The 26,783-nt window shown below is 34.4% G+C and overlaps 2 protein-coding genes across 3 annotated transcripts; one reads left to right on the top strand and one right to left on the bottom strand.

The window, feature by feature from the left end:
• The first annotated feature begins 9,400 nt into the window (after nt 1-9,400).
• LOC128180040 (zinc finger protein 26-like) lies at nt 9,401-16,041 on the top strand. Its single transcript, XM_052847829.1, has 5 exons — nt 9,401-9,589; nt 10,129-10,285; nt 10,756-10,863; nt 11,769-11,921; nt 12,801-16,041. Exons 1-5 carry the CDS (start codon nt 9,554-9,556, stop codon nt 15,635-15,637), a joined length of 3,291 nt encoding a protein of 1,096 aa, XP_052703789.1. The 5' UTR covers nt 9,401-9,553; the 3' UTR covers nt 15,638-16,041.
• Nucleotides 16,042-22,546: 6,505 nt separating this feature from the next.
• LOC128180041 (E3 ubiquitin-protein ligase TRIM71-like) lies at nt 22,547-26,687 on the bottom strand. 2 transcript variants are annotated; one of them, XM_052847830.1, is made up of 5 exons: nt 26,609-26,687; nt 24,657-26,184; nt 24,478-24,552; nt 24,298-24,387; nt 22,547-24,124 (listed from the first exon to the last, which is right to left on the bottom strand). In XM_052847830.1, the coding sequence occupies exons 2-5, from the start codon at nt 26,107-26,109 to the stop codon at nt 23,484-23,486; spliced, it is 2,259 nt and encodes a 752-aa protein (XP_052703790.1). In that variant the 5' UTR covers nt 26,110-26,184; nt 26,609-26,687; the 3' UTR covers nt 22,547-23,483. The 2 variants fall into 2 exon arrangements, with proteins under 2 accessions (XP_052703790.1, XP_052703791.1); XM_052847831.1 differs by having other exon boundaries at nt 24,490-24,552.
• Between the last annotated feature and the right edge of the window lie 96 nt (nt 26,688-26,783).

Genomic DNA, 26,783 nt, shown 5'->3' with positions numbered 1-26,783 from the left:
TACTTTTGGTATTCTAAGAAATTCATCAATTGAATTCATTTAACTGTCAAAAAATATTTACATCAATGAAATATAAATCAGCGTAAGTATAATATCAGGTCGTGATCCGGTTTGAAGTTGTTGTTTTTTGGGGGTTTTTTTTGGAAAATATACTGAAGGAAAACTGGATATATTCATACGCATCAGATTTGGTGATTGGGTCTTCTGTGTTATGCGTAAATATCACTCAAATCAATCAAAGCAATTTAATAGGGGGAAAAAGTGAATGTAAATATTCTCATATAAATTCATTGTTTGTCTGTTGATATAAATGACACATATGTTTATCAAATAGAATGCTATCATCAATCTGCAAAAATAATTATACGGGGACTGTTCGGAAATTTTGAAATTAACATCTAATCTTACTCCTAGGGTAAAACAGATAACGTTAATTATGATATCACATACTGCCAATGAGTGCATATACAGAAAAATGGATGAAAAACATATTTTGTGTCCACTCTTCTACAATAACAAAATAATCAACCACACCTTGTAAAGAAGTTAATATATTTCAAATAGATATTAGATATACTTAAAAACCCAACTGGCTGTGCGTGGGATAACCACATTCCAACAGAAACTAACCCCAGAGGATTAATTTTGCAAAACAAAAATAATTTAATTTCCTCGAGAGAGTTTCATGTTAGGCTGTCCCACTCACAACCAGTCAGAAAGTGTTTAATATACTTATTGTGTTATCAATATCTGAATTAATTAGAGTTTATTAACATTTATTTTGATTAACAAACTAAAAGAAACAAATAATTGATTTTTACATTTATACCGGGTTTATGTTTAAAGCGCTATCAACACACGACATTACTGTGGAACTCTTTCGGGAAGGGAAATGTCATTCACTGTGAGCAATGAAGTATGTAAGTAAACAGGCAAGAGTAAGCGTATTGATGTCATGACAATACTACACAATCTTATTAAGATATAAATGATTATAATTCCACCCAACATCTACTATCATATACTATACACCGTTTTGACGGATATGTAACTAAGATTTTTTAGCAAACAGTAACAAACTAGACATGCATGATTTTCCACTGACATGCGCAGTGGGGTAAACTTAGATGCGAACTTTCTTCATCAATATTCATGGAAAGGCATCACATTCCTAATTACAAGTAACATATATTTCTTTGTCATTTATATTACAATAATTTGTTTCTAATACTTTGTGGATAGCATTTAATTCATACAACTGAACCTTTTTCTTAAATTCACACAATCGAAAATCATGGATTTTTTTTTATCGCTGGTATAACCTTGGCCCTGATATTAAATAACAGTTATAATTGCGTTTTCATACCGACATAATGGGGATAAAATAGATATACAAGTCTGGAGGCACTAACAATGTTACTGACGCATTGTAATTCGTTAATTTCCGTAAACATTTTTAATGGATGACGGTGCGATTAAGAACAATGGCTGACTGATCTGATCAATGTTGTTGAACGCTTTATTCGTTATACTGAAATTCAAAGGAACTTCGTTATGGGGAGAAAGACCATAGTGACTATAGGGACCTCGCTTTTATCAAGACATTCAATCATCGTGATACATGGCTTTTGCACTTTCACGTTAGTTCCGGTTGAAAAGGCAAGGCGTGAACTCGAGATCTGTGTTCTGCAGCATTCTTGCATATATCACGTGTGGGATTTGAAATATACATGTATTAAATATATAAAATAATTGCTAATAAGCTTACATTGCAATTGTGTGATACAAAGTGTTTTTCTATCAAATAAGCTGAAGTTTTGTCTTTTTTGGTCGATGGTCCTCACTCTAATTTTTGCAAAATCTAAACACAGAAATAGATGTAATTTCATATTTTGCATTCTGTCCAAAAATTGTACATATAATAGCGTTTTGTGATATGTGAAACAACTTTTCCAGGCGACGAGCAATGACGCCTAAATGTAAGATTTTCTAGTTTTTCAAAGGAAATACATGTACTAAAGTTGCCCTCATTGCTTTTAATTTCCTCTAAAATGTTAAAATTAACGGAAGGGTCGAATTCTACATATTTTGGAGTTAAATACCTTGTTTTATAATAATTAGACTCCAAGGCAGTTGTTTGTTTACAAGTTAAAAGTTGACACGCTAACAGAGAAAGAAAATAAATGTTTTGTAAAAAAAAAAAAAAAGCGGATCTGCCTATAATGGGCAAATATAGCATTACGCATGCACGGAACTTGTCTTTCGTAATAAAGGGTCATTATTTAATTATATTATAGTCGCTTTGACAACTAGTTATGTACATTCAAATTCTGCGAAGGACTTGTAAATTGCTATACCTCTACTTCGAAAGCGTGTAAACTGCTAATCAACTTCTGTAGACTGCAAGTGAACACATTGATCACGTGACATAACTTTTGTGACGTATATACCCTGCCGTGACCTCGCCTGTAGCGAAATGAACTTGAAACCTATTTCAAGATTATTATAGCAACCAAGCCATAATTATATAAAAACGTTTTTCTTGAACTTTTGCTTTTTGGTACAATGAGTTTTGATGAACTTAGAACCATTTTAACAAGACATTGGACTTTCAGTAGGACGTAGCTATCTAATTCTTGCGTCAAAACAAGTTAATGACGCGGTTTCAAGCAAAATATGCACCGATTGTGTAGTCTTGGCTCAAAAGCCAGACAAATCTCAAATCTTGTTGATTTCATAGAGCCATGGCTGAGTGGCCGACATTGAAATAGACAGGCCTACGTCACATTGCTGTTTAACACAACTACCCAAAGTCCAAGCTCTTGTTAAAATGGTTCTAATACCTATACAATGAGCCCGCCTTCCAAGAAATCAACTAGATTTTGGACAACAGAAAAATTACATGTAAATTAGCCACGCATTATGATTAGATAGTTATAAATTACAGTTTAATTAAGGCTCTTTTTAATTGAATTGGTGGCGTACAGACCAGCTGATTGAACATGACTGATTAAGTTATGGTTGACTTGAAAAGAGTGTAGTTACGATAGTGATAAATCAATCGTTCAAGACAACTTTCCTACTTTATTGTCAGTATATTGGATAAATCAAATGATTAATGTCGCGGGATAAAAAGCGTACTTCATATAGTTTGGAAGGGGGGGGGGGTGTTAAGGAACTAGTACCAAAGGATTATCCGACATCGATTATTTCACGTAAATATAAAAGACTAGATGTAAACATCATCATATCTTAATATCTTCATATTAAGGGCATAGTGACCTTCTTTCTCTTTTTATAATTATTTATAGTTCATTTGCTAATTTTGTATAAATCTTTGGTACGTTGAAGCCTACAATTGGTCAGTTGAGGCATCTACGATCATAGGATATTATGTCCAAATAAAAAGAAGGCTTCTTTTAATATATTGTTATTTTTTATGTATTGTATTTTGTCAAAACTTAGCCTTTGGGAATACCTGTGAGTTTTACAATATTTTAGAAGAGCTTTGTATTTAAGTAAAATTAAAAAAGATACAAGAACTATTGTTCAGGTGAGCGATGTGGCCCATGAACTTCTTGTTTTTCTCTTAAAATTTTTTTTATAGCATTAATTGTTGTACCTCTGCAATATTTTGTCATGCTTTTCACCATCACCTTTTTAACCATAATTATTAGCGCAAAGAGAAAAACCCGCAAAGTTTTAATAAAAATAAAAATGTAACTACATTTTTTCGGGCAATTTATTAAACATATTCCTTTTAGTCCCTTAAGATGTTATCTTTAGACGTGCCTCTCAACCTTGAATCTGTGAATCTAGTTTTGATCTCTCGATGGCTGCTTCTTAATACGCCTAACCCTCGAAAGTGTTGGCGTTTGTCTGCCTTGATTAAATTTAGAAAGCGCTATCGAGTATAAATCTATCAAATATCCAAGTAAGCTAAGTCAAGATAGTTTATTAATAATTATTTTTCTGTCATCTAATAAGAAAAACATGCAGTAATTTTTATTTTTGGATATATTCAAGAAATATATGGTTGGTTATAATACGTGAAATCTCCATTGATCTACGAAGGGTCGACGTTATGGCGGATCTTATCGCATTAATTTCATTATTACACTTAGACAAGAAACACGGGCAGTGCAGTAAAATAGCTTTATTACATAAGACGGCATGACTTTCAGAGTTTCCGTGGTAATTTATTAGATTAATGCCTATTTGGATTTTTCCAAAAGTAGCCACGGTTATCTTTAAAAGTAGCCACGGTTATCTTTAAAGTGTTTGTTCATTCGCTATCGTAGGTATTTTAAACCCCATTATGGAATCACTGGTGGATTTGGAGCTAACTTTCTATTTTCCTCCCAATTATTGATTCCAAATTTTTGTGCGTCTGTTTAGTTTTATATGCATTGCTATGTACGTACAAAACTATCTCAATTACGGCATAAAGCACTTGACTTTTCGAGATACTAGTACATTGACTACCATTACAAAAGCCGTGCTATATACATGTTCTTTTAAACGTATGGTTTTAAATAACTTGAAATTATCGAAGCTATGTTATGTTTCCGTAGTTTTTTTTTTAAAACACCAGCTGTTGCCCGTCAGTCCTTCTACTCATTTGTAACATTTATAAATTATGAACTACTAAATTTCAAATTTTGACTAAAAACGTCTTTGGTTGAAGGGCCTTCAAATTTCATAGGGAATGGGGGGGGGGGGGTACGAGAAGAAATTTTTTTTTTAAAAAGGCGTGTTTCAAAAACTTCTCAAGTATCATTTTGCCAGGTCGTGTTTAAAACTTGCTTAAGCTACATATTTGCTCCTATTTGCTGTATCCAAAACAATTGTTTAAAACCTGATCTTCGAGGTTAAATCAGATTTAAACCCAAATTTGGATTCAATGTTCATCATAGAACTAACAAGAGACCCATGGGCCACATCGCTCACATGAGCAACAATAATCAGCTTAATAGAGTCATAATACAAAATATCTGGACAATGTGGTATTATACATCAAGGACCTGTATAATTAAAACTCCATTTCCCCTGAATATTCTTATGTTAATAATCAAGTCCCTTTTCTAACGGGATGATTTTATAGCCATATCAAATGTTGAGCATTGCAGTTCTCAAAAAGATCTTAAACAATTGTTTACATACGGGTTATAAACCTACATCAAACTCTGAACCCCTTGTGAGGCCCAAGAATCATCCAGGGGCCAACGTTTAAACAATTTTAAAGAATCGGCAATACGTAAAAATGCTTGCATATAAGTAAATTCATACATAATAACATTTCAGTTTTTGTGAATAATTAAAATGTTTTCCTTTATACAACTGATCCCCAAAGTGGCCTCACCCTACTCCTAAAGATTTTGATTTTAACGAATTTGAATCTACACTATCTGAAGTTGTTTTCACTAAAGTTACAGCTTTTCTAGGCAAATGTTTTTATAAAGTAAATGATTTTATTATTTTTATCTATATATTCCTCTGTAAAAATTTGTCCCCCCCCCCCCCCCCGATGTGATTCCACCCTACCCTCGGGAATCATAATTTGAACAAGTTTGAATCTTCACTACCTGACGATGCTTTCAACTTTCCTGGCTGATTGGTTTCTGAGAAGAAGATTTTTAAAGACTTTTCTTTATAAATTCTATTCTTATGTAAAAATTCGACCCTTTATTGTGGAACCACCCTACCCTGGAGGGCGTAATTTTCACAACTTTGAATCTACGCTACCTGAGGATACTTCCACACAAGTTTCAGCTTTCCTGTCCAAATGGTTATTAAGAGGCAGATTTTTATGGAGTTACTCTCTACATATTCCTATGAAAAAAATCGACCTCCCATTGTAGCCTCACCTTACCCCCAGGGGTCATGATTTTCATAATTTTGAATCTAAACTACCTGGGGATGCTTCCACACAAGTTTCAGCTTTCCTGGCTGAATGGTTACTGAGAAGAAGATTTTTACAGATTTACTCTATATATTCCTATGTAAAATTTCGACCCCCCCCCCCCCAGTGGCCCTACCCTACCCCCGGGGGTCATGATTTTCACAACTTTGAATCTACACTACCTGAGGATGCTTTCACAATAGTTTCAGCTCTCCTTGTCAAATGATTTTTAAGAAGAAGATTGAAAAATTCTCAAAAAATTTCAATAATTCCTAATTATCTGCAATTGTAAAAAAGCGTGATCCTTAATTTTCACAACTTTGCCTAATGGTGCTTTGTGCCAAGTTCGGTTGAAATTGGTCCAGTGGTTCTGGAGAAGATGTTGAAAATGTGAAAAGTTTACAGACGGACGACAGACAAAATGTGACCGGAAGAGCTCACCTGAGCTTTCAGCTCATGTGTGCTAAAAAGGGATTACCTTTTAAAATAACGTCTGATGAAGAATGCAGAATCTTCAGTTTTTAAGGTTCTTGTAGAAGCAATCATAGACAAGTAATTCCAAGTTTGTACCATCTACCCTGGGGTTAGGGGAGGGGGTTATGTGATGTGTTGATGGTTCCAATTATGCAAAAAAAAAACAAAAAACAACAACCCAATTTCAGTTTGAATAAAATTCCTGAGGATCGTGGAGATATAAGAAAAAGTACTTGGACGCGTTATAGTTCTTAATGCTTTTATAATTTATAATAAGTAATAAAAATTAAAATCATAATATTTATTTCGTAATAGACGAGGACAATCATGGGTTATATCCATCGGAACATAACTCAGCATTTTCCGTTAAGGTTTTTCTCGACTTGACGGAAAAGGCCGAGTGATATTCCGATAGTGGTAACCATTGACCAGAGGAAGGAAATCAATTTTACTTCTACATGAAAAAAACATAATTATTCGTACATGTACATGTACGATATAGTTACTTTGGGTCAATGAGAGGTTACTGTTTGGGGAAGAAAAAAAAGGAGGGAAAAGTTTGATTTTAAATACAACATTAATCAGTGATAAGTATAGGTGAATTCATTTTTGGGAAATAAAAAAAAAAGAGTTAGCATGAATTTGTTCCAAGTTTTTTATTTCAAGCAATCACAATAATCACAAAATGTAATCCAGTCACATATATATGCCATTAAATAATTATAAAGAAAAAGCTATGCATAGAAGAATGTCACAACTTTTATTCTTTTTCAATTTATTTGACTCTACATAAAAATTATTTTTGAAAATACACTAATTGCAATATCCTTTTCAATTACTATATATTTTGGACTTTCTAAAGGGCGAATTGGTGTATAAATATAATTCATCCTCTACATGTATGCCTAAAACTTAATTTAACTGAACTGATGGCGTATTGAAATGCTCGCTTCGTAGGTAATTAAGTATTCGTAAACGGGTATATAATTAGGGTGTTAACTACTGTTTTCGGTGGGAAAAAAAAGAAAAAAGAAAATTTCATTGGGCATGGTTACGATTTTGGTCAAAAATTAATGGTTACGATTTTGGTCAAAAATTATTTTTCCGATTTTAATGTTTACAATGCTTTAAAAAAGCATTTATAAAAGGCAACTAAAATCTGAGTGTCATTCGTTAAGTGATGATCGAACAAGTTACAGAGCTTACAATTCTTTGCTATCTAAATAAAGCTTTTGTTTACATTTTGAATGCTGAAGTGAAAATTCAAATTTTAGACTTAAAAGGAATGTGTTAAACAGTAGGAACTGTTTATTTATGCTTTAATTAAATGAATAAGAAGATAGACAAATAAGCTTGGAAAAGATTTTTTACTGGTATATTGAACCTATGTAAACAAAAAACAGGGCACGGGCCTAGTTTAAATGACAAAGAATTGTGAGCCCTGTGTCTTGCTTATAACTTTACGACTGACTCTCAAATTTCATTTGATCATTAGAAATGCTTTCCTAAAGCATTGTAAATAATGAAAACAGAAAAATAGAATTTGACCAAAATTGTGACCATGCCCTTTAATAAAAAATAAATGTAAACCTATCGAAATATTGTGCATACATGTACCATATAAAAATGGTTGATGGCATGAATTTCTATATATCTATTTTTTTGTGCATTTTGATTTAACATTGCACGTTTAAAAAAATATATATAAATTCAAACGTTTATTTTTCCGTTTAACCCATAGGTTTAAGGAAATAGATAATTTTTTCTTAAATTTCGATTTGTTTTTATAATTTTTGATTGACCCAGTTTTGAGTATATGATTATTTATAAGTACTTTAGGAATGCTTAAACATACACAATTTTAATTTTCAATTTCAACAAAATTGTGTGCATGCATGAAAACTAATAACCTTTAAAGACATAATCAACTAGTTTGTTAGGTATTCTTACAGATGTTTAAATGACTGTTCCCTTGACTGATGATATTGAAATTTTCATTTATTATGTTGTTTAAAATTAATATTTTAAAGATGAGAGCAGAAATTCGTTAAAAGAGAAAAGAAAAGTCTATTGTTTGGGTGTTACGTTGGCTCGTATTAATACCTAATAAATGGTGCTGTTCTGTTGTGCACTTTAGATGTATGAGATGAATGCATGCATGATAATATGGGAACGCGGGTGAATGAATATGTGGTTAAAAAAAAGTTTAATGTATGCACGGCATTTCCAGGGATAGGTATTCAGGATTGTTGGGATAAACACGGTGATAAGCAATATGAAAAATTTTATGGTGCATGCAATAAAAGAGTGACAATTCAAATACAAGTACGTTTTTATTTTTCAATTGATTACGAATATATTTACGTACGAGTTAGTTTGTGGTAGGGAAAAGAAGAGCACTTCCGGTTTACTCGAGTAAAGACATTTTCTTAATACTCTTTTAATTTTAGGGAATATATTATTCCATTATGCACGTTTTCAAAGTAGTATATTAATGTTATACAACTTAATTATGCATCGTTCTTTTTTTTTTAATGGTCCCTGTGATATCAAAAGGATCAATGTTGTACGGCGTTACTCGATTTGCACTCTAGATAGACTTCCAGTCACGAGTTACGGAAAGTAAAGTGAAGTAACTTCAAATACTCGCGGTGTATGTGAATGACCATGCTAATTAATACTACAACAATAAATTGTTTAAAATGCAGTCCGCGAGTGTTGATATTGACTATGATCGTCGTTTTTTCATTGTTGATTGCAATGGCAATTTGTGTCGTAATGCAAACTTTTTAACGTAAACGTTACCCTCTGAATAGTTCGAAAATACATAAGTATTTGCAAGTTATTAAAGAAGAGTAAGATTATTTTATTTACAATGTATTGCTTTCTTTACAGGACATGTACATGTAGTATAGCAGTGCCGTTGGAAGCAAATTGAAAGGGGGGGGGGGGGGCTAGACTCATCAGAAATCCTAGAAATAAAAAAAGAAAGCGGGTTATGGTTATGCCTAACTTTGCAAAAAAAATTGTAGCCCCCCCCCCCCCATTCCGATGCCTATGCATCGATTTAAAGCACCTTTATTTTCTATTAAAGTACCTTTATTTTCTTTTAAAGTTACTATGGTGATCGAATGATCAATGCATCTATAGAGTAACCACACCACAGGCAGTGTAATCATGGATGACCAAATAATCAGGGATTCCAAGTCTTTGGTAAATCTTGTGCATTTGTTTTAAGATTTGACTTGAATACATGTATATTGTCATTAAATGCACATTGATATCACTGCTTGAAATGAAAATTTCAAATCACCAGAGTACAGTGCATATGATATATTGCATTTTTTTAAATTATGAATCAGTAACTATTTCAAAATTTTTTATGTGTTGTCCAGTAACTTAATTTGAAAAAAAATGAAAGTACATTTTTAGAAGTAAAGTCCAAGAAATGCCCCTATAGATTTATTCTTTAGTACTTTTAAATACATGCAATGACAGCATTAGTAAGAAAAATTTTTTAAAAAATATATTGTAAAGTTTGAAGAATTATAATTAAGACAATTTTTTCTGAACTGGATAGGTTTTTGGAAACTGTTAAAACGAAAAACTGGTTCTCATACATATACATTTCTTCACTTTCTATTTAATAATATTTGAACAACCATATAAACAAATATAAATTTAATTTTCTCTTCATTTAATGCTGTTCTTTTTAATTGACGTGATTTAATGCAATTGAGGTCCCTTTTCAGTGCGAGAAATTTCTCAAGAACAACTATGAAGTACTTATTTTGGCCGCACACAAAACGGGCACCTCAAAAACTTTCCTCGAAGGAACTGATAAGGGAAGAAAATTTGCAGAAAGTTTCATCTCCCTTATGAATAAATTCTCCAGCTTCTGTTATGAAGGTATGACATTTACTAATACAGTCAAACTTCGTTATCTCAAACTAGATGGGACTGTTTAAATAGTTTGAGATATCCGAGTATTCAAGATATCGAGGGTAAAATACTTAAAAAATAAGTGGATAGGACTTACAAATCACTTCGACTTACATGTATCCATTGTCTTTGATATATCAGTGTTCGAGATATCGAAGTTTAACTGTATGTCATCTTATTTTGTAGAAAGAATCTACATTCTTGTAACAATGAATAGAGTCTATTCAATAGACCAACAAGAAGTAGTTGAGAATTTTTTCTTTCCAAACCTTAATATTTTTTTGTATACATGTAGTACAGTGAAATGCTTTTAAAGTTCATCTGCATTAATTTACACTTATGCATAAAATTTAAGCAGTTTTTTCCCTTTATTTGTGGTACATGTATAGAATTTTTGCATTAATTTTTAAGGGTATTTATGCTGATTAAATTTTCAGGAACTTCCAAGTTAAGTAAGGAGGAACATACCTATGCCTCACAAACATCATTAAGGAATGGGGTCACTGAAGTCAGTAGAACCCTTAAGATTAAAGAAGAAATTGAAGGTAAAACATCTACCGGTACTAAATTCATTATGAAATATGAGTTGGTAAATATATGTATTTACAATGACATTATCTCAAAGCCAATGTTGCATTCATTAAATAACCTTAGACCAACCCTTGGAATGTTATAAAATGTAAAACATCACTTTTTAAATGTGTACTACTGTACCAGTGAAAAAGCAAAATTTGTCTATTTATGGAAGTAAAATGATGAAAATATCTGTCCATTTTTTAATGTCATAAATCAATTTTACTTCATGAAAGTATGAAGGAGCCAATCGAACAGGGCATGAATCATTCATGAAACTGAGAAAAACTATCGAATTAAAGTTGGTTAGCATATGTGAGACTGGCTGTAGGCTTCAAAGTCAGAATATTAAGAAACTATCTGATAACTACCATTCTGAGGGAAGAATATAAGATTTATAACATTGACTTTCATTGCTAATTTTTTTGATCATTTTGTAGAATAGGCCAGATACTTCTAGGGAGAAAATATTTTACTTTCTAAGTACATATAGTATAATGTTCACAAAATGGAAGACAAGCCAAGAAATGTTCATTAAAACCATTATCAAATAACAATTTTTAACTACATGTACATGTACCTGGTGAACATTTTGGCGTTTTGAGTTGTTTGCTCAAATCAAAGGTTTTACTATAATTGTAGATGATTTTCTGTGTATAATAATGTTGCAAGAAAGAAGCTTATATGCAATGGAATTTAGAGATCATGCAAAATTATAGTGAGCTTTTGCAAAAGTAAATTATTCAGAGTAAGCATTCATCTGGAACAAAAAAACCCACCACAACAACGATGAAAGTACCAGTACACTTATATGGTAAAGCATAGAATTATACATAAATTAAGAATCTGTGTATGTAGATCATGGAATCCATTTCAGACCCCCCTGAAGATCCAGAGCCCCCAGCAGTGTTTGGCAGACATGGCCGTAAAATCAAAGTCCCGAAATGGAAAGAGGATTACTACTACCCAACAGCTCCAACAAAAAGGGCACACAACTCTGACCAGGAGAAAATCATTCCAGCTAAAAAATGTGAGAAAATGTCCTTTGAAAAGTTTGGGTGTGAAAATTTTATTTGCTATTTGTTTGTTTGTTCTCTGATATCGGACAAATTAAATATCACTGAGATTGTTATTTGGATTGCAGGATTGATGCTTTTCTCATAGAAAAAGGTTACAAGTTATTAAAAAAAAATAATAATTGATGTGATTTACTCTTTGATAGATGAATAGTCAATTAAACTATATGTAAAGAGAAAAAATAGTTTGTTAAAGAGAGAGATTTTTAAAAAAATGTTAACTAAGGCTGATAAGGCCTGAAAGGTGAGAGAGATACCTTATTAGTCCCCTACCGGTGTTCACCGGAGGGGACTATAGCTTTCCTCTGCATCCGTCAGTCCGTCCGTCCATCTGTCTGTCTGTCCTACTTCAGTTTTCCACACATTTTTCTTTATGCGTTTGAGGAATAATATGAGATTAGCTGAACAGCTTCAAAATGTCAAACTACAGATCAAGTTTACACTTTTGTAGCGTCTGGTTGGCATATTTTCGAGAAAATCAATTTTTTATATTCCAATTTTTTTAATGTTCAGGTTCGATATTCTGCATAACAGTGCATTGTTTTCACAATTTCCACAAACCGGTAGGGGACGTGTATTGCTTATGCAATACTCTCAGAATGCTTGTTAAGATAAGGCATTTAATGTAAGAGCACATTTCAGTACTCCAAGGCTTACATACTGAAATATTGAACAGAACTAAAGGTTCTTTTCGGAGACTATAGTTACATTCAATATGACCAGTTAATGTACATGCACATATATATGTTTAGCTGTATAGCTACATGTATAACGTGTAACTGTTTCAAGAAAAGTTACAAAATTTTATTATATCATTTAAATGTATTTTGTAGGTATTAAATCAAAGGACTTTGACTCCAGAAAAGAAAATGATGTAAAAGGGGCCACAGTGAAAGGTAGAAAACACAAGTCAAACAATCACAAACACTCAGGAAAACCCACAGATAAACCTAAGGGAGATAAATCAATTCCAGATGAACAGAAAATTCAGACTCCAGAGGCCAGCAACCCAATGTTGATCACTGCCTACACCTGCTGTTTTTGTAGTGAAATTTTCAGCTGTCAAGAGGACATGGATAAGCATGAAAAGACTCACACTGTGAAAATGTCTTGCCAGTTGTGTCCAGAGGTATTTGTAAAGGCAGAGGATATCTTTTTTCATTTGAATAAATTCCACAGCGAAAACTTCTGCTTCTGGTGCAACTTGTTCAGAGATGATTCAGCAGAAATGAAGGAGCATAAAGTCAGTTGTCCACCAGAGGGAGAATCTAAAAGGAAGTGCCATTTTTGCTCCACGGTCTGCAGCTTAGGGAACCAGTTTGAGGACCATGTCATCAATTGTCACGGATTGAAAGATCAATGGTGCTCCCATTGTGGCAAATGTTTTTCCTCCCTGCTTGCTCTGCATGACCACCAGAAGGAGCACAAATCATCTAAAGAAAACCGGTGCGAAGAATGCAGAAAAGACTTTGGAACAGCACAAGATTTGATTGATCATGTGATAAAAGAACATATTAGTGCTGGGACTGATACTAAAGTGTCATCTGCTGCAGTTGAAGGATCCTCAGTTGGAAATATCAACAGACAGCAAGAAAACAATCAGGATGAAAATGATGAAACTAAATGTAGAAACATGTCAACAGATACTGATGGCAAAAAAGATCAATCTAGTGTAGAGTCTGATGATGAGAAATGTAGTGATGATGATAATGATGATTATGATGATGGTGATGATGATGATGATTATATCAAAGAGGAAGAAGATAGTGATTCAGATTTTACAGAAACAACAAATACAACCAGAATCTCAAACAGAAATAAGTCAACAAAATCTGCTAAAAATTCAAGAAAAAGGCTCCTTAGCTCAAAATTTTTCAAGAACTCAAAGCAAAGCACAAAGAAGAGACACAGAGTGGTTAAAGAAAAAGTGAACTTGTCAATCACATGCAGACTATGCAACTTAACATTTGCAAATAAGTACACAGAACTTAGACACCTAATGGAAACCCATAAAGACAACTTCTGTCTTTGGTGTGATGTCACTTTTGAAAATAATACAGAACTAGAAGCACACAACAGAATTTGCACAGACGATTCCCAATTAACAAGGAAAAAATGTCACGTGTGTCCCAAAAAGTTATTGAACAAGGAGAGATTTGAGAGTCATTTCACTGTAGTTCACGGACAGGAGCACCGCTGTGAGCAATGCAGTAGCACTTTTGCTTCCAGTTACCTGTTGTTGCGTCACAAAAGAAATCATGGTCCAGATGAGGAACATCCGTGTCCCAAGTGTGCGAAGGTGTTCAATAGGAAGAAGAACATGGAGAAACACCTGCGAGAGGTGCATAGAGTGAAGAGGCCAAAAATTGTGAAAGAGGTTTTCCCATGTGAATGTCATGTCTGTCAGTCTGGGTTCCACTCTAGAACTGAGCTCGCCGAGCACATTAAAGTTTCACATATGGATGAAATCAATGAGAAAATTGTTGACAATCCCAGATTCACTATCAACTTCCATGAGAATTACTTCTTGTGCAAGAAATGTGGCAAGAACTTTCCCAATGAAGACGAACAGGCCATCCACTTAGCAAGCCATCTTGGGGTTCTTAATAAAGACACATCATTCGTTTGTGATGTATGTGGCGATATCTTTATGAAGAAAAGCTTATTCAATGCACACAGGGCAAGGCATTCGAGTACCAAACTATTCCCTTGTACCAAATGTGACAAGAAGTTCCATGTCCGCTCGGCTCTTCATTCCCACCTTCAGACCCACAGAACTCACAAAGACTTCGTGTGTGATATCTGTGGGAGCGCATTTAAAAGCAAACCGAGTCTTAGAATGCATACGAAGAGGCATAATATGGACCGGTGTCATGTGTGCAAGTATTGCGATCAAACCTTCCGATGCTATGACGGTCTGAAATATCACTGGGTGGTGTACCATCCTGAGGAAGTTAAGAAAAGAAAGCTGACTGTCTTTCCGTGTCCACATTGCGAAAAGGTTCTGGCCACCAAAACTCAGCTTGATAGGCACATGGCCAAACATGGCGTCAACAAAATCCACAGGTGTGACATCTGCTTTAACAGATACTGTACGGTGGCGCAATTAAATGCTCACGTTAAAAACACCCACTCTCGCCAGGACAACATATTCTGCCATGCTTGTGATCTCTACTTTCACATTCCATCCAAAATGCTCCGACACATGAAGACACACAAACACAACGAAAACTGTTCCAAGAGGGGAATAGATCGTGGCCTCTTCTACGAGATGCTGGCAAAAATAGAAAAGGACATGGTTGATTCAGTTGAACTCACGCAGTACAGAGCTGCCAAGAGCAGCACTAAATACCGTGCATTGTATAAGTCTATTGGCAGGGAAGTGGCGGACTCGGAAGCAGACGCCAAGAATGAACTAACGGGATTGTTGCCCAGCGGTGAACCCACAGAAACAGTGACGCTGGACCTTTCCAATGTTCAGTACATATCACACCTACCTAAAGAAGTTCTACAAGAAGTGGAGATATCTGATCATAACTTGAAGCCGAATACGGAAGTGTTTGTTGTGTATGATCAGGGGACCGGAGGTGACGACGTCAGGAATTTGGGCCTTGACGCCCAGGCCGTAGAGACGCTCCAGTCTATTCTTAGTCTTAGTAACCAACAGTAAAATCAATTCGTGGGGGGATGTGTTAGGTTAGCAAACTTTTTTTTCCAGTTTTTCAAATGTCAATCCAGCATTTAAAATTTCATCTTCCAAAGTAAAGGTTTTTTTTATTCGCACCGCGTAGGAACCCTTCACTTGGAAAGATGTTAAATTTGCTTTATCACAAACTTTTTTCAAATGATAAAATCATTTAAATCTTTGTATATTTTTATATTTCTGTTGTAATTCTTTTTTCTCACCTGCATTTAGTCTTAATGAGCGATTTGTTTTGCATATCGTTACTTCAATGTAACAATTCAGTTTTAATTTAAAAACGGAACAGTATTTCAATGTTATTCACGAATACATATACTCATGTGTATGCCAACTATTCTTCATTAATAAAAGTTAACAAGAAAACCGAACAAATGTTATACTGTTTAGATAAACATTTTTTCATGCATTATGTTAAAGGTTTATAATAGTATCAAGAGTGATCTCTCTTTTTACAATTAGATACGTGTACTTAAGGGCATTGGCAACGAAGTTTTCCGGAAATAAAAAATCCGTACCTGCATTTTTTCTTTTATACATCGAATTTCAGTTACCGTTCTTGAGTTTTCTTGTAATTGTGAGTTATCGCCCGTAACACGAACTCTTTAGCTTATTAGAGTAATAAAAACAGCGTTTCCGAGGTAAACAGAAAATTCGAGAGATGAAGCGACATCGTTCTACATCGACTGGCAGGTTCATTTCAGCTTCCAAAAAGAAAAGAATCGACGTATTTAAAGCAAACAACGTAAGAAAGATTATTAATGACCACTCATATTCATCTAAGCTGTGTGATCATGGTGATAATGACTCTGACATCGCTGAGTGTTTTTTCAGAACACATTTTACTTCAACACAGCTTTTCATTTGATTCGTACATTAGTCTACTTCATTATCATGAAATGGTGCAAAAAAACTCTTCCTCCCTAATGTGCTTAGTGAACAATAAAGTTATTTCTAAAATGATAATGACACGCATTGCGAAGTCAGGACTCTCTTTTTCCCACCTGTTACTGGCTTATAAAAGAGACTCTCAGCATGGTGTATTGCGATTGCTCTCCGAGAACACTTGTGAAGGGAAACCAAGAGTAACAAGCAATAAAAAATCATTGGAAACCTTTGCTCTTACATTAAAGATGTTTGTGATTAAAGATATTGTTTAAACATTTTTTTATCTTTTTATTTTTTTAGTGTGTGTGTGCAACAGAAAAAAAATCAAGGGGAGTAACTCTAAAAGAGTAAAATGGCATTTTCTGGTGCATACTTTTCATATATAAATCTATTTATAAAATTTTCAGCTGGATATCATAGAAAATCTATTAACAACAATGTTGAATAATGAAAAACAAATCAGATATCTCACTTATTAAAAAATTGTTCCTTTAAAAAAAATTTTTTCTAATTTTTCCCTCTATTTCATTGAAATCAATGTGAAATGAGAAATATATAAAATTTAAATTATTTCTCAAGATACGATGGAAAGAGTGGTTTTATGTGTTGGTAAATGTCTTTTTATATACATATCAACCTATAAAGGAATCCTTATAAAAAATTGTGGATAAACCAGGAACGTTGCCAATGCCCTTAATAAACATTTTGTTTTCTTCGATCATGAGAGTTCAATTTCAAAAATAGCAAATACTTATCTAGTTTTTTATTTTGTTATACATTGTATCCTCCAGATAACTTTGGTTTAGTTAGTGTACATGTGTACATGTACTGTACATGGTTACAATTAAACTATCCTAAACGCACTGGTAGGGTACAGTCCTGTCAATGTGTGTGTATAAATACAATGTATACACACACACACACACACACACACTCGACGTACCAGTCACCATCCACGTAGTATAAAATCGGTAATTTATAACTTTTGTCCAAGTGCAATCTTATTGCATTCGTCCATGATCAAGATAAACTTATATGAATAAAAACCCTTTGGGCTTTCACTTACAAGTTTCTAAACTTGTAGTAAAGATACCAATAGATATTATACATTGTCAGGTCAGTGGCTTCCGGTCTGAAAAAAAGTCGTCCATCCAAAGTTTTCATTCAGACCGGGAGCTACGTACATGTACTTTGCAGCTATAATGGATATCTATTAAACTTGCTCTGATCCATAAGATAAAACGACAAACGTCTTGCCTGATCAACTTGCAATTGGACAGACCTACAGTTATGGTTCTTCGTCTATGGAATGCCATAGCTGCCTTAAGGTGAATTTCATATCATATGAAATGGTATATTTTTTATATGCAATAGTAATATCATTATATGCAGTGATAACATCATTATATGCAGTGCTAACATCATTATATACTATTATTTCACCATTATATTCAGGGGTAAAATCTTTATATGTAGTGGTAACATTATTACGTTATGTCGTAAGATCATTATGTGCAGTAGTTTATTCATTATATGCTATGAATAAATCTTTATATGATATGATAAACTCATTTCATACAGAGCTAAACTCATAATGAACTCTTGTTCAATCGTTATGTTATATGGTACACTCTTCATGTGCAGTTGCAAAATCCTTTTATGCAGTGCAACTTCTTGACATTAGGAAGAAAGAGAGAGAGATTCTCTGTTCTTGATACATCGATGTGTGATAAATCGAATGAATTTTTAGTAGAGTACGCGTTTAATTTTAAAAGTAAAATAAATTTCAAAAAATGAATGTACTTTATAGAAATTGTATACCCCCGCTGCTTCTAGATCCGCGTATACAGTTAGGAAGATCACTTTATGTATCTTGATATTGAAACATAGAACAATTTGATTTCTACTTGCTATCGTGTTTTAAATATGTATGTAATTTTTTGGAGCTTTTTGAATTAATAAATCTAATTCTGTCTCTTCAAAAACGTTTAAATTGAGGAGTTACTTTGCTCTTGATTGTTATTTAAAATAATTTTAATAGCATCCATATAAACCATGGTGCTTGGAACAAACTTATCCGTATTTTGCTGATTCATACATTATTGCACGGCTTGCTTTTAACGATGTCGAACAATATGTATATATATTTTGAAAACGACATATTTTACAAAAAAAAAGATACATTAACTTTATCGATTAATGCGTTACTTCCTCGTTCAGCAGCAAATGTTTAAGCTGCAGATCTGCAGCTACAAATGTTTATAATGTGAACAAAGTCGGTAACGTTGAAAAAATCAGCACACATGTAAAATATTACAATGACAAGCGTTTTGAAACTTATTTATCCCGACATCATTTATTTTCAAAACCATCGGAATAGGGGTATTACCTTTTCAAAATTAATTTAAAAAATACCAAGCAGTTAGTCTCGGTGATTATTCGGACATCCTGCATAACCACACGGCTATACTAGACACGATAAAGTTTGCTAAGATTTAAAACACCGTTTTTTAACTTCGGAGTTTTTTTTTTCGAAGTTTAATCTTTAAAAATATACCTCTTTGAAACAAAAATCGGATATGCCATGAAACACATTTTTCAGTGAAACAATTTTACAATTTGTTTAATGCATGGGGGTCTTAACGGGGGTGGGTCGTGGGGAGGACCCCGCCCCAGAAAAATTTAAATTTCTTAAAATTTCCATGAAATTACCAAAAATTAGCCCCGGACCCACCTCCTCCCACAACTCTCTCTCTCTCTCTCTCTCTCTCTCTCTCTCTCTCTCTCTCTCTCTCTCTCTCTCTCTCTCTCTCTCTCTCTTCAAAACAAACGACAAGTTGACCAGGAAATGTTTATCGCCACAACGAGCGCGGCATCTTTTTAAAAATAAAACTGGACCTCTTCCCCATTAAAACTTTTCAGCGAGAACCAGTTTACAACCTCATCATAAAGAGTTACGACTGCATATAAAGAAGTTACCACTCCATATAATGAAATGATCACATCATGTAAAGAACTGACCTCATAATACAATGACTCAACAGGCATATTATAAAATTGTCACATCATATAAAGGATTCACAATTGCATGTAAAGCTTTCACCACAATACATAAAGGTTTTACCACCATACATAATGGTTTTAATACACCATAACATGATGTTAGTACTGCATATAATGAACTTAACACCTAATGTCAAGAAGTTGCACTGCATAAAAGGATTTTGCAACTGCACATGAAGAGTGTACCATATAACATAACGATTGAACAAGAGTTCATTATGAGTTTAGCTCTGTATGAAATGAGTTTATCATATCATATAAAGATTTATTCATAGCATATAATGAATAAACTACTGCACATAATGATCTTACGACATAGCGTAATAATGTTACCACTTCATATAAAGATTTTACCCCTGAATATAATGGTGATATAATAGTATATAATGATGTTAGCACTGCATATAATGATGTTACCACTGCATGTAATGATGTTACCACTGCATATAATGATGTTACCACTGCATATAATGATATTACTATTGCATATAAATAAGATACCAGTTCATATAATATGAAATTGATCTTAAGGCAGCTATGGCGTTCCATACTCGTCACCTTACGACTAAGTACATGTAAATTACAAATTTATGTGGCATCATGATGTAGGAATGCAATTATTTTTTGACACATCACTATTAAATTGATCAAAATTGTTAGCTTGATTGTGGTTTCTAGTACTTACCTGACTTTATGATTCGTGAAGTTTTGTTGTTTGGACAGTTATTATACTTGTAACCCGGGCGGTAGATAGAACACCTATAATCAATTTATTTAATATATATGAAAAACTTGAAACATACAACATTGACGCATTTCACAATTATTTCACGGTTAAATTATTTAGATATAGGTTATTTAATATATAACATTGGATTGTTAATTTATAAATAAGAAAATCATATAGAATATATTTTATTATATAAGTAAGTAATGAATTACACAAGCATTACCAGACACCGACAGCTATCATTCCAGAACAATCTCACGCTAAATTTTAATATAATTCAATTCCATCTCAAGGTACATGTAAAACGAATTAGGTAAATTAGGGGGAAAATGGGATATTGGTTAAATTTAGAATGTTGTCAAACTGGTAGTCGAATGCATGGGCGGCGGAAAAGACGTTCATGCAAAACGAACAACTTATTTTTAAAAACGAGCTAACATACGAAACAGACCTACAGCCTCTTTTGCAAAATCTAAAGACACCGATGCAAAACAAATAGAACCATGTTAACAAGACCTTGGATTTTCGGTTGGAGATAGCTATCTATTTCTTGCGTCGAAACAAGTTAAAAACGACGCAGTTTCAAGAGAAATATGCACCGATTGCGTAGTCTATGCTCTAAAGCCAGGGATATCTTGTGGATTTCAAAGAACAATGGCTGAATAGCCAGCAATGAAATAGACAGGTATACGTCACATTGCTGTTTGACACAACTACCCAAAGTCCAAGCTCTTGTTAAAATGGTTCTAATCACCGATGCAAAACCAACAGTCATGCACTGAATTAACGCTAAATGTAGTGCAGAGAGGTATCAGGAGAAATGGTACCCTGAAGAAAAAACGCACACTTGAATTACAGGGAAGGGTTTCATTTGCGGATCTAGATTTTTTTCCAGAGAGAAAGGGGGGGGGGGGTCCGTGGGATATTAAAGTTTGCCACGGATGGAGTGGTGGTGATTTGGGGGCGGGGGGGGGGGGGGGGTCAAAGCCATGTATTCGGTAATTTTACGGTGTAAATTTAAGAAATTTGATTTTTCCAAGAGTGGAGGGGGCGGACTTCAGCTTATCTACATAACGAAGACTTTTAACTTTGTATTTAATTCGTTTGTAACTTGACTATCAAAGTTTGGTCAAGTTTGTAAAGCATCAATTTACCATTCTAGACATAAAAATTTGAAAAATTATATTTTGATTTTTTGGGTTCAAATCGTGTCCAATTTGGAGTCACTTTTATAGAAATTGACTCTGAAATTATATTTGCAATGGAATTATTTTCATATATGCTGTCATATGCAAAGATTTTTAAATATTTATTGTTAATTCTCGGGATACTAGAATACTCGCACCAAAATAAAGTCAAAAACAAATGACGCGCTATTGTCTACTAATTGTAACGCGGGTTTGTCTAGGAGATTAGTCCCATAGTTAATCCAAGTTCGGAAGGATAAAAAGAATAACAAGAATTTCGGGGTTTAAAAAGTTATATTATATTTTGTGTAAGTAACAAACTTGCAAAACAAACGTAATAGAAAAAACAATATCAACTAAAATCCAAGAATGTGATAATTACCATTATTGTAGATAGAAATTTAGGCTCCAAACTCTTAATAAGTCTAATTGATAATAACTGATATCAATAATTATTTACCAGTTGCTGTTGTTTAATTATCAAATGCACATATTATATAACAATGCATAAACATAAAAGAGATATAGATACATGCAATCAAAACAATTAGATTTTTTAAACGAATCCACATATACTGTATCGATTGATTAATTGCCGACTGGTTTAATTAACTGCTGTGTGTATACTCAGCCATTGCAGACACGTAGCATCGCGGGGGGGGGGGGGGGGGGGGGGCTAGAGAGGCCTGCAATTCCCACCTTTCCTTTCGCAGCTAGCATATTTTTTTTCTTAGATTAACATAAAAAACCAAATTATCAAGGAGTTGGTCTGCACTTTTTTGGGAGCATGTAGAAACTGAAATCGAAAATAATGAAATTAACAGTGAAACACATACTCCTCCCCCTCAACGGATTAAGGTTTTCATGATTTGCGGTTTTTTTTTTTGGAAGAGTCTGTAAACCCCCCCCCCCCCCAAACTTCACTTTCAAAAACGATGCTACTTGCCTGTATTATGTAATTATTATAATGTGATTATGTACACAATGACACAAACATAAATGTACAAAATTTAATGTTTATTGAATAATTTTATTATATTGCATTGGAACAGTTTTTATAAGAATTTTAATTCTTGTTATGATTTCTATATTTTACGTTTTCTCTCGGAGATAACGCATCAACTGATGAATACGGTTTCTCCGGGCTACGTTTTCTCCAGGGTACGATTCCCCTTGATACCTCTCCGCACGCTATCTAGCGTTAATTCAGTGCATGACTGTTGGGTTTGCATTGGTGATCGTTCGTTTTGCATCGGTGTCTCTTGATTTTGCAAAATTAATGATTTGTTTTAAGCTAATGTTTGTTTTTTACCTTGTTTTTGAAAATACGTTGTTCGTTTTGCAATAGCGTCTATTTTTTTACCCTTTCCCCGCCCATGGTCAAATAAAAATAAACGATTACATGTGCATGGACAATCTCACCTGGAGATGTAAATAAAGCATACAAACAAAAACAATTACGTGTACAAACATAAAATATTAATTACTTACACTGGTTACATACAGCCATCATATCTCACATATAAACATACATTTTAACCTCATATCCCTCCTTAAATACAAGTTATTTCACTATCAAGATGCAAAAAATATGTTTTGGAATATTCCTATAAACCAGCTTTTCTTGTAAGAAAAAAATTTAATTTTGGACCAAGCCGAACTGTAGATTTTGAGTTTGCAATATCTCAGTCGTACTTGCAAGAAAGTAAATCAAAGTCAGGAACCGAATTTTTCCATCAGAATTTGTGCAGACAATTGTGATATTATTGCTAGAATTTGTTATTTAAACATAATGTTTGAGTGCTATGATTCCTCCACAAAGGTGCAACAATGCTCACATTGAAAGATTTAACAAAAATATAGAAATAGACATAGATGGCCCGAAATGTTTGTGTATACGTACACGTACATGTACGCTAATATCACAAATCATAAAAAACAAGTTAACTTAATAGTCAAACGGCACCTCGAGAATGCTCGATATATCTTTTCCTGAGCGAACAGTCAAAGACGAGTTGATCAAGTCAGGATTGTACAGTCCAAATACGGGCCACAATGGTTTATTTAGGTCTATATTTTTGAATCGCAGAATAAATCTTCTGTTCTTGGCGTCAACAACGACCCATTGACGTTGACGCGCGTCTAGCAGGAACCCGTATGTAGTCTTGAAAGAGGTTCCGGGAGGGGAATTTTCGGTGATAGGAGAGTGGTAAAATCGCTGACCGTTATTCCAACCTTGCAAACAAATCGTTTGGCAGATGTGACATTTTCTTGCGCAGACGACATAAGAAAACGCATGGTTGTCGATCGTGTAATGCTTGTCTACATCCGACTTCCGGCAGAGGCCTATCTCGAAAACGAGGTCCTGACGCAGGGAGCGTTTGATGAAGAAGCTGACGTTGACTTCAAAATAATATCTTTCAGTCCGCCCCAGGGACCGGTTGCCGATGGTTCCCCGGAAGTTCTGAAAAGCCTGGGACAAATTTCTCGGGGTGCGGTGACGGCTTTTCTGGTTATTCATGGTTTTCAAATTTTCCAAAACTTCGTTTTGTGGATGGGCTGCCAAGGGATCAAGATTGAGATCAGGACCTACAGATAACAAAATCAAATCATTGATATGACCTTCATTAGATTCAGTTTAACCGCATTCCACTTATGTGCGTTTGTAAATTATAATTATTTTCAAAAATTGATTCACGTGCATATTTTCTATTCTGTAGCTTCAAATGAAGCTAAGAGTGTGTGTACATGAAATGACTTACAAATGATTTCCCCAACGGCAGTTTTAAACTCACTGGAAGCCAGAGGTTTGCCTCTAGAGGTTGCAAGAGCTTGAAGGTTTAGTTTCTCAACTTAAAAAAACCCATTAAGAATATACATGAAAAGCATACCTACAAAAACAAGGAAAACTTCCAAACTTTCACAGAAAAACAGATATTTACTTTCATTCGCACCATATTTAATTTCTTGGCTGTCGCTGTCAATAGCATCTTTTGCTTCTTTCTTCTCGGTGGCGGCTACAATAGAAATAGAGGGTTTTTTTAAAAAACGTTAAAAGTTTGTCTAGTTCAATGTATTTAGATTTAAAAATTTATCAGAGCATGAACTCTATAGTATTTACTGAGATAGGCTAAGCTGCTTTCGGATCCTATGTCGTCAATGCGTTTAGCTTTGAACACGTATCCCTCTGGTTCCAAAAGCATCCCCATTATTTTGACTAGAGCTCTATATTCCCCGGGTTTCGGCGCTGTAAACACCGCCTTGTAGCAGCCCTGTGACCGAGTCTTATCCAGGACCACGGCCTGGCTCCTGTAGTTCTTGCCGTTGAGTATCTCTACTTTGATGTCCAAATCGGCCTCGGACAAAGGACGGCTGTGGTTTTCGTTCATGGTGATCAGCAATGGAGACTGTTCCTTTCCTACCACGATGTCATGAACCTGCACACGAGTGTTTGGAAGGAACTCCATAGACGTGGCGACACTTACGCCGCCCATACTTTGACTGAAGTTAACAAAGTCGTCTCCCATGTTTGTAGCCTGAAATTTTATGTCTGTAGATGCGTGGGGTGGAAACACGTCGACGGGTTGATTCTTGAGTTGGGCCATTCGATTGAGAACCTGGTCCTTCATGACCAAGAACTCAGCTGCATTGCTATACTGTAAAAGGTCATCGGTGAATTTGCAGGCTTGTTCTAGTTGTCCGTTTTGTTTGGTTAAATGATCGAGTCGGCCTTCAAGATCCTTCTTCTTTTCCTGGGACACGGAGGCTAGTTTCTCTTTCAACTCTTCTTTCCTTTTCTCAAGAATTTTGATACATTCACTGAACTGAGCTTCTATCTCCTCATCTATCGCGCTCTCTTTCAAATAGAAATTTTGTATGTTGTCTTCAATGAGTTCTATCGCTTCATCAGCAGAAGTCTTCTTGTGTTTGACGTCGAGCAGTTGTCCCTCTACAAGCCTCTTGTTCTCGACGTAAACATCGTTGATATCGCGAACCTCATGTCCGCCATTTTGTTGATGGCTCCTTACTACACAGACGCTGCAGACCGGCCTAGCGCAGCCTTTTGACGTGCAGTAGAAAGAAAAGGGTTGACCTTCGTGACCTTCTACAGCACACGTCTGCTTGTTATGGAACTCCTCTAATGGAGAATTCTTCAGTTTCTCTGAAGATATCAGTTGATGTCGCCTCGTAAACTTTGTTCTTTGGTGAGCATCGGTGCATTTCTCGCACAGAAACTCGTCGCATTCTTTGCATCGCGTTGTCGCACGCTCCTTAACGGACGAAGTTCCGCATTCGTCACAAAGGTATTCCTCGTTCTTCTTCTGAATTCTGTAGCAATCTACGATGTGTTTTCGCGCGTTGTCGACAGGAAACCGACTTAAGTCGTTGTTAGATGCTTCGAACTTTTCTCGACACTCCGGACACTGAACTTCGTCCTTACTGATCCGAGATTTCAGACACTGCGTGCAGCACGTGTGAAGACACGGAAGGACGTGCGGTGCGTGCAAATCCCCGTCGAAATATTCCTTACACTCTATGCACGTCAGAAACTGTTCCATCATGTTGGAAGCCATTATTAATTGATGGTAAATTATTTAGAAATATGTAATTTTTGTTCACTGGAAATTCTCTTCTCCTTTTTTCACATTCTGTGAATTATAAAATTATATATAACATTAATCTCATGAATATATCAACACACCACATCTCTTTTAACATACGTGTACATGTAATTATAACTAAAGGTTTAACAATTTATTTAATTTACTGCATAAAATGCATAACATGATTTGAATAATAGTATTCATGGTGTGAAAATGTTTATTCATTGTACATGTACAATATTTATATCATTGCAAAATTAAAAAACATGAAATTTTTAAATTAATTTGCGTTTTTTAAATATGAGATTTACATAAAGAAAATATTAGGGGTAAGAAATCAACAGTACTTTTTACTTATATCTAATTCATATATAAAATGTAATTTAAACTAATATTTATTAACTTTAAACAACAAATTTCAAAAGATTTTAAGAAATAAATTTATAACAGAGAAATCAGTAAAACTTACCTTTACTTTAGAGATCTGCAAGTTGTTAAATGCGACGCCAACCATGTAACTGTTTTAAACCACAGATTCTATTGTTTTGGGTTTTTTTTTTTTAAATTTCAAGCAAAGTACATTAAAGTGTAATTGTGCAATATTTGCCTATTGTTAAAGAACATTAATGCGTCGTCGACGTCCC

Source organism: Crassostrea angulata, chromosome 4, assembly GCF_025612915.1.
Source record: "Crassostrea angulata isolate pt1a10 chromosome 4, ASM2561291v2, whole genome shotgun sequence".
Lineage (NCBI taxonomy): Eukaryota > Metazoa > Mollusca > Bivalvia > Ostreida > Ostreidae > Magallana > Magallana angulata.
Note: the sequence above shows the minus strand (reverse complement) of the source record. Positions and strands in the feature narration are given on the sequence as shown.

Excerpts from the sequence above, each read along its gene's own strand:
- LOC128180040 (XM_052847829.1), top strand. The coding sequence starts at position 9,554 with ATGGATGACCAAATAATCAGGGATTCCAAGTCTTTG. Across the intron at positions 9,590-10,128 it reads TCAGGGATTCCAAGTCTTTG|TGCGAGAAATTTCTCAAGAA; the intron begins GTAAATCTTGTG and ends GTCCCTTTTCAG. Across the intron at positions 10,286-10,755 it reads CTCCAGCTTCTGTTATGAAG|GAACTTCCAAGTTAAGTAAG; the intron begins GTATGACATTTA and ends TTAAATTTTCAG.
- LOC128180041 (XM_052847830.1), bottom strand. The coding sequence starts at position 26,109 with ATGGCTTCCAACATGATGGAACAGTTTCTGACGTGCATAGAGTGTAAG. Across the intron at positions 24,553-24,656 it reads AAGCAGCTTAGCCTATCTCA|CCGCCACCGAGAAGAAAGAA; the intron begins GTAAATACTATA and ends TTTCTATTGTAG. Across the intron at positions 24,125-24,297 it reads TGCCGTTGGGGAAATCATTT|GTCCTGATCTCAATCTTGAT; the intron begins GTAAGTCATTTC and ends TGTTATCTGTAG.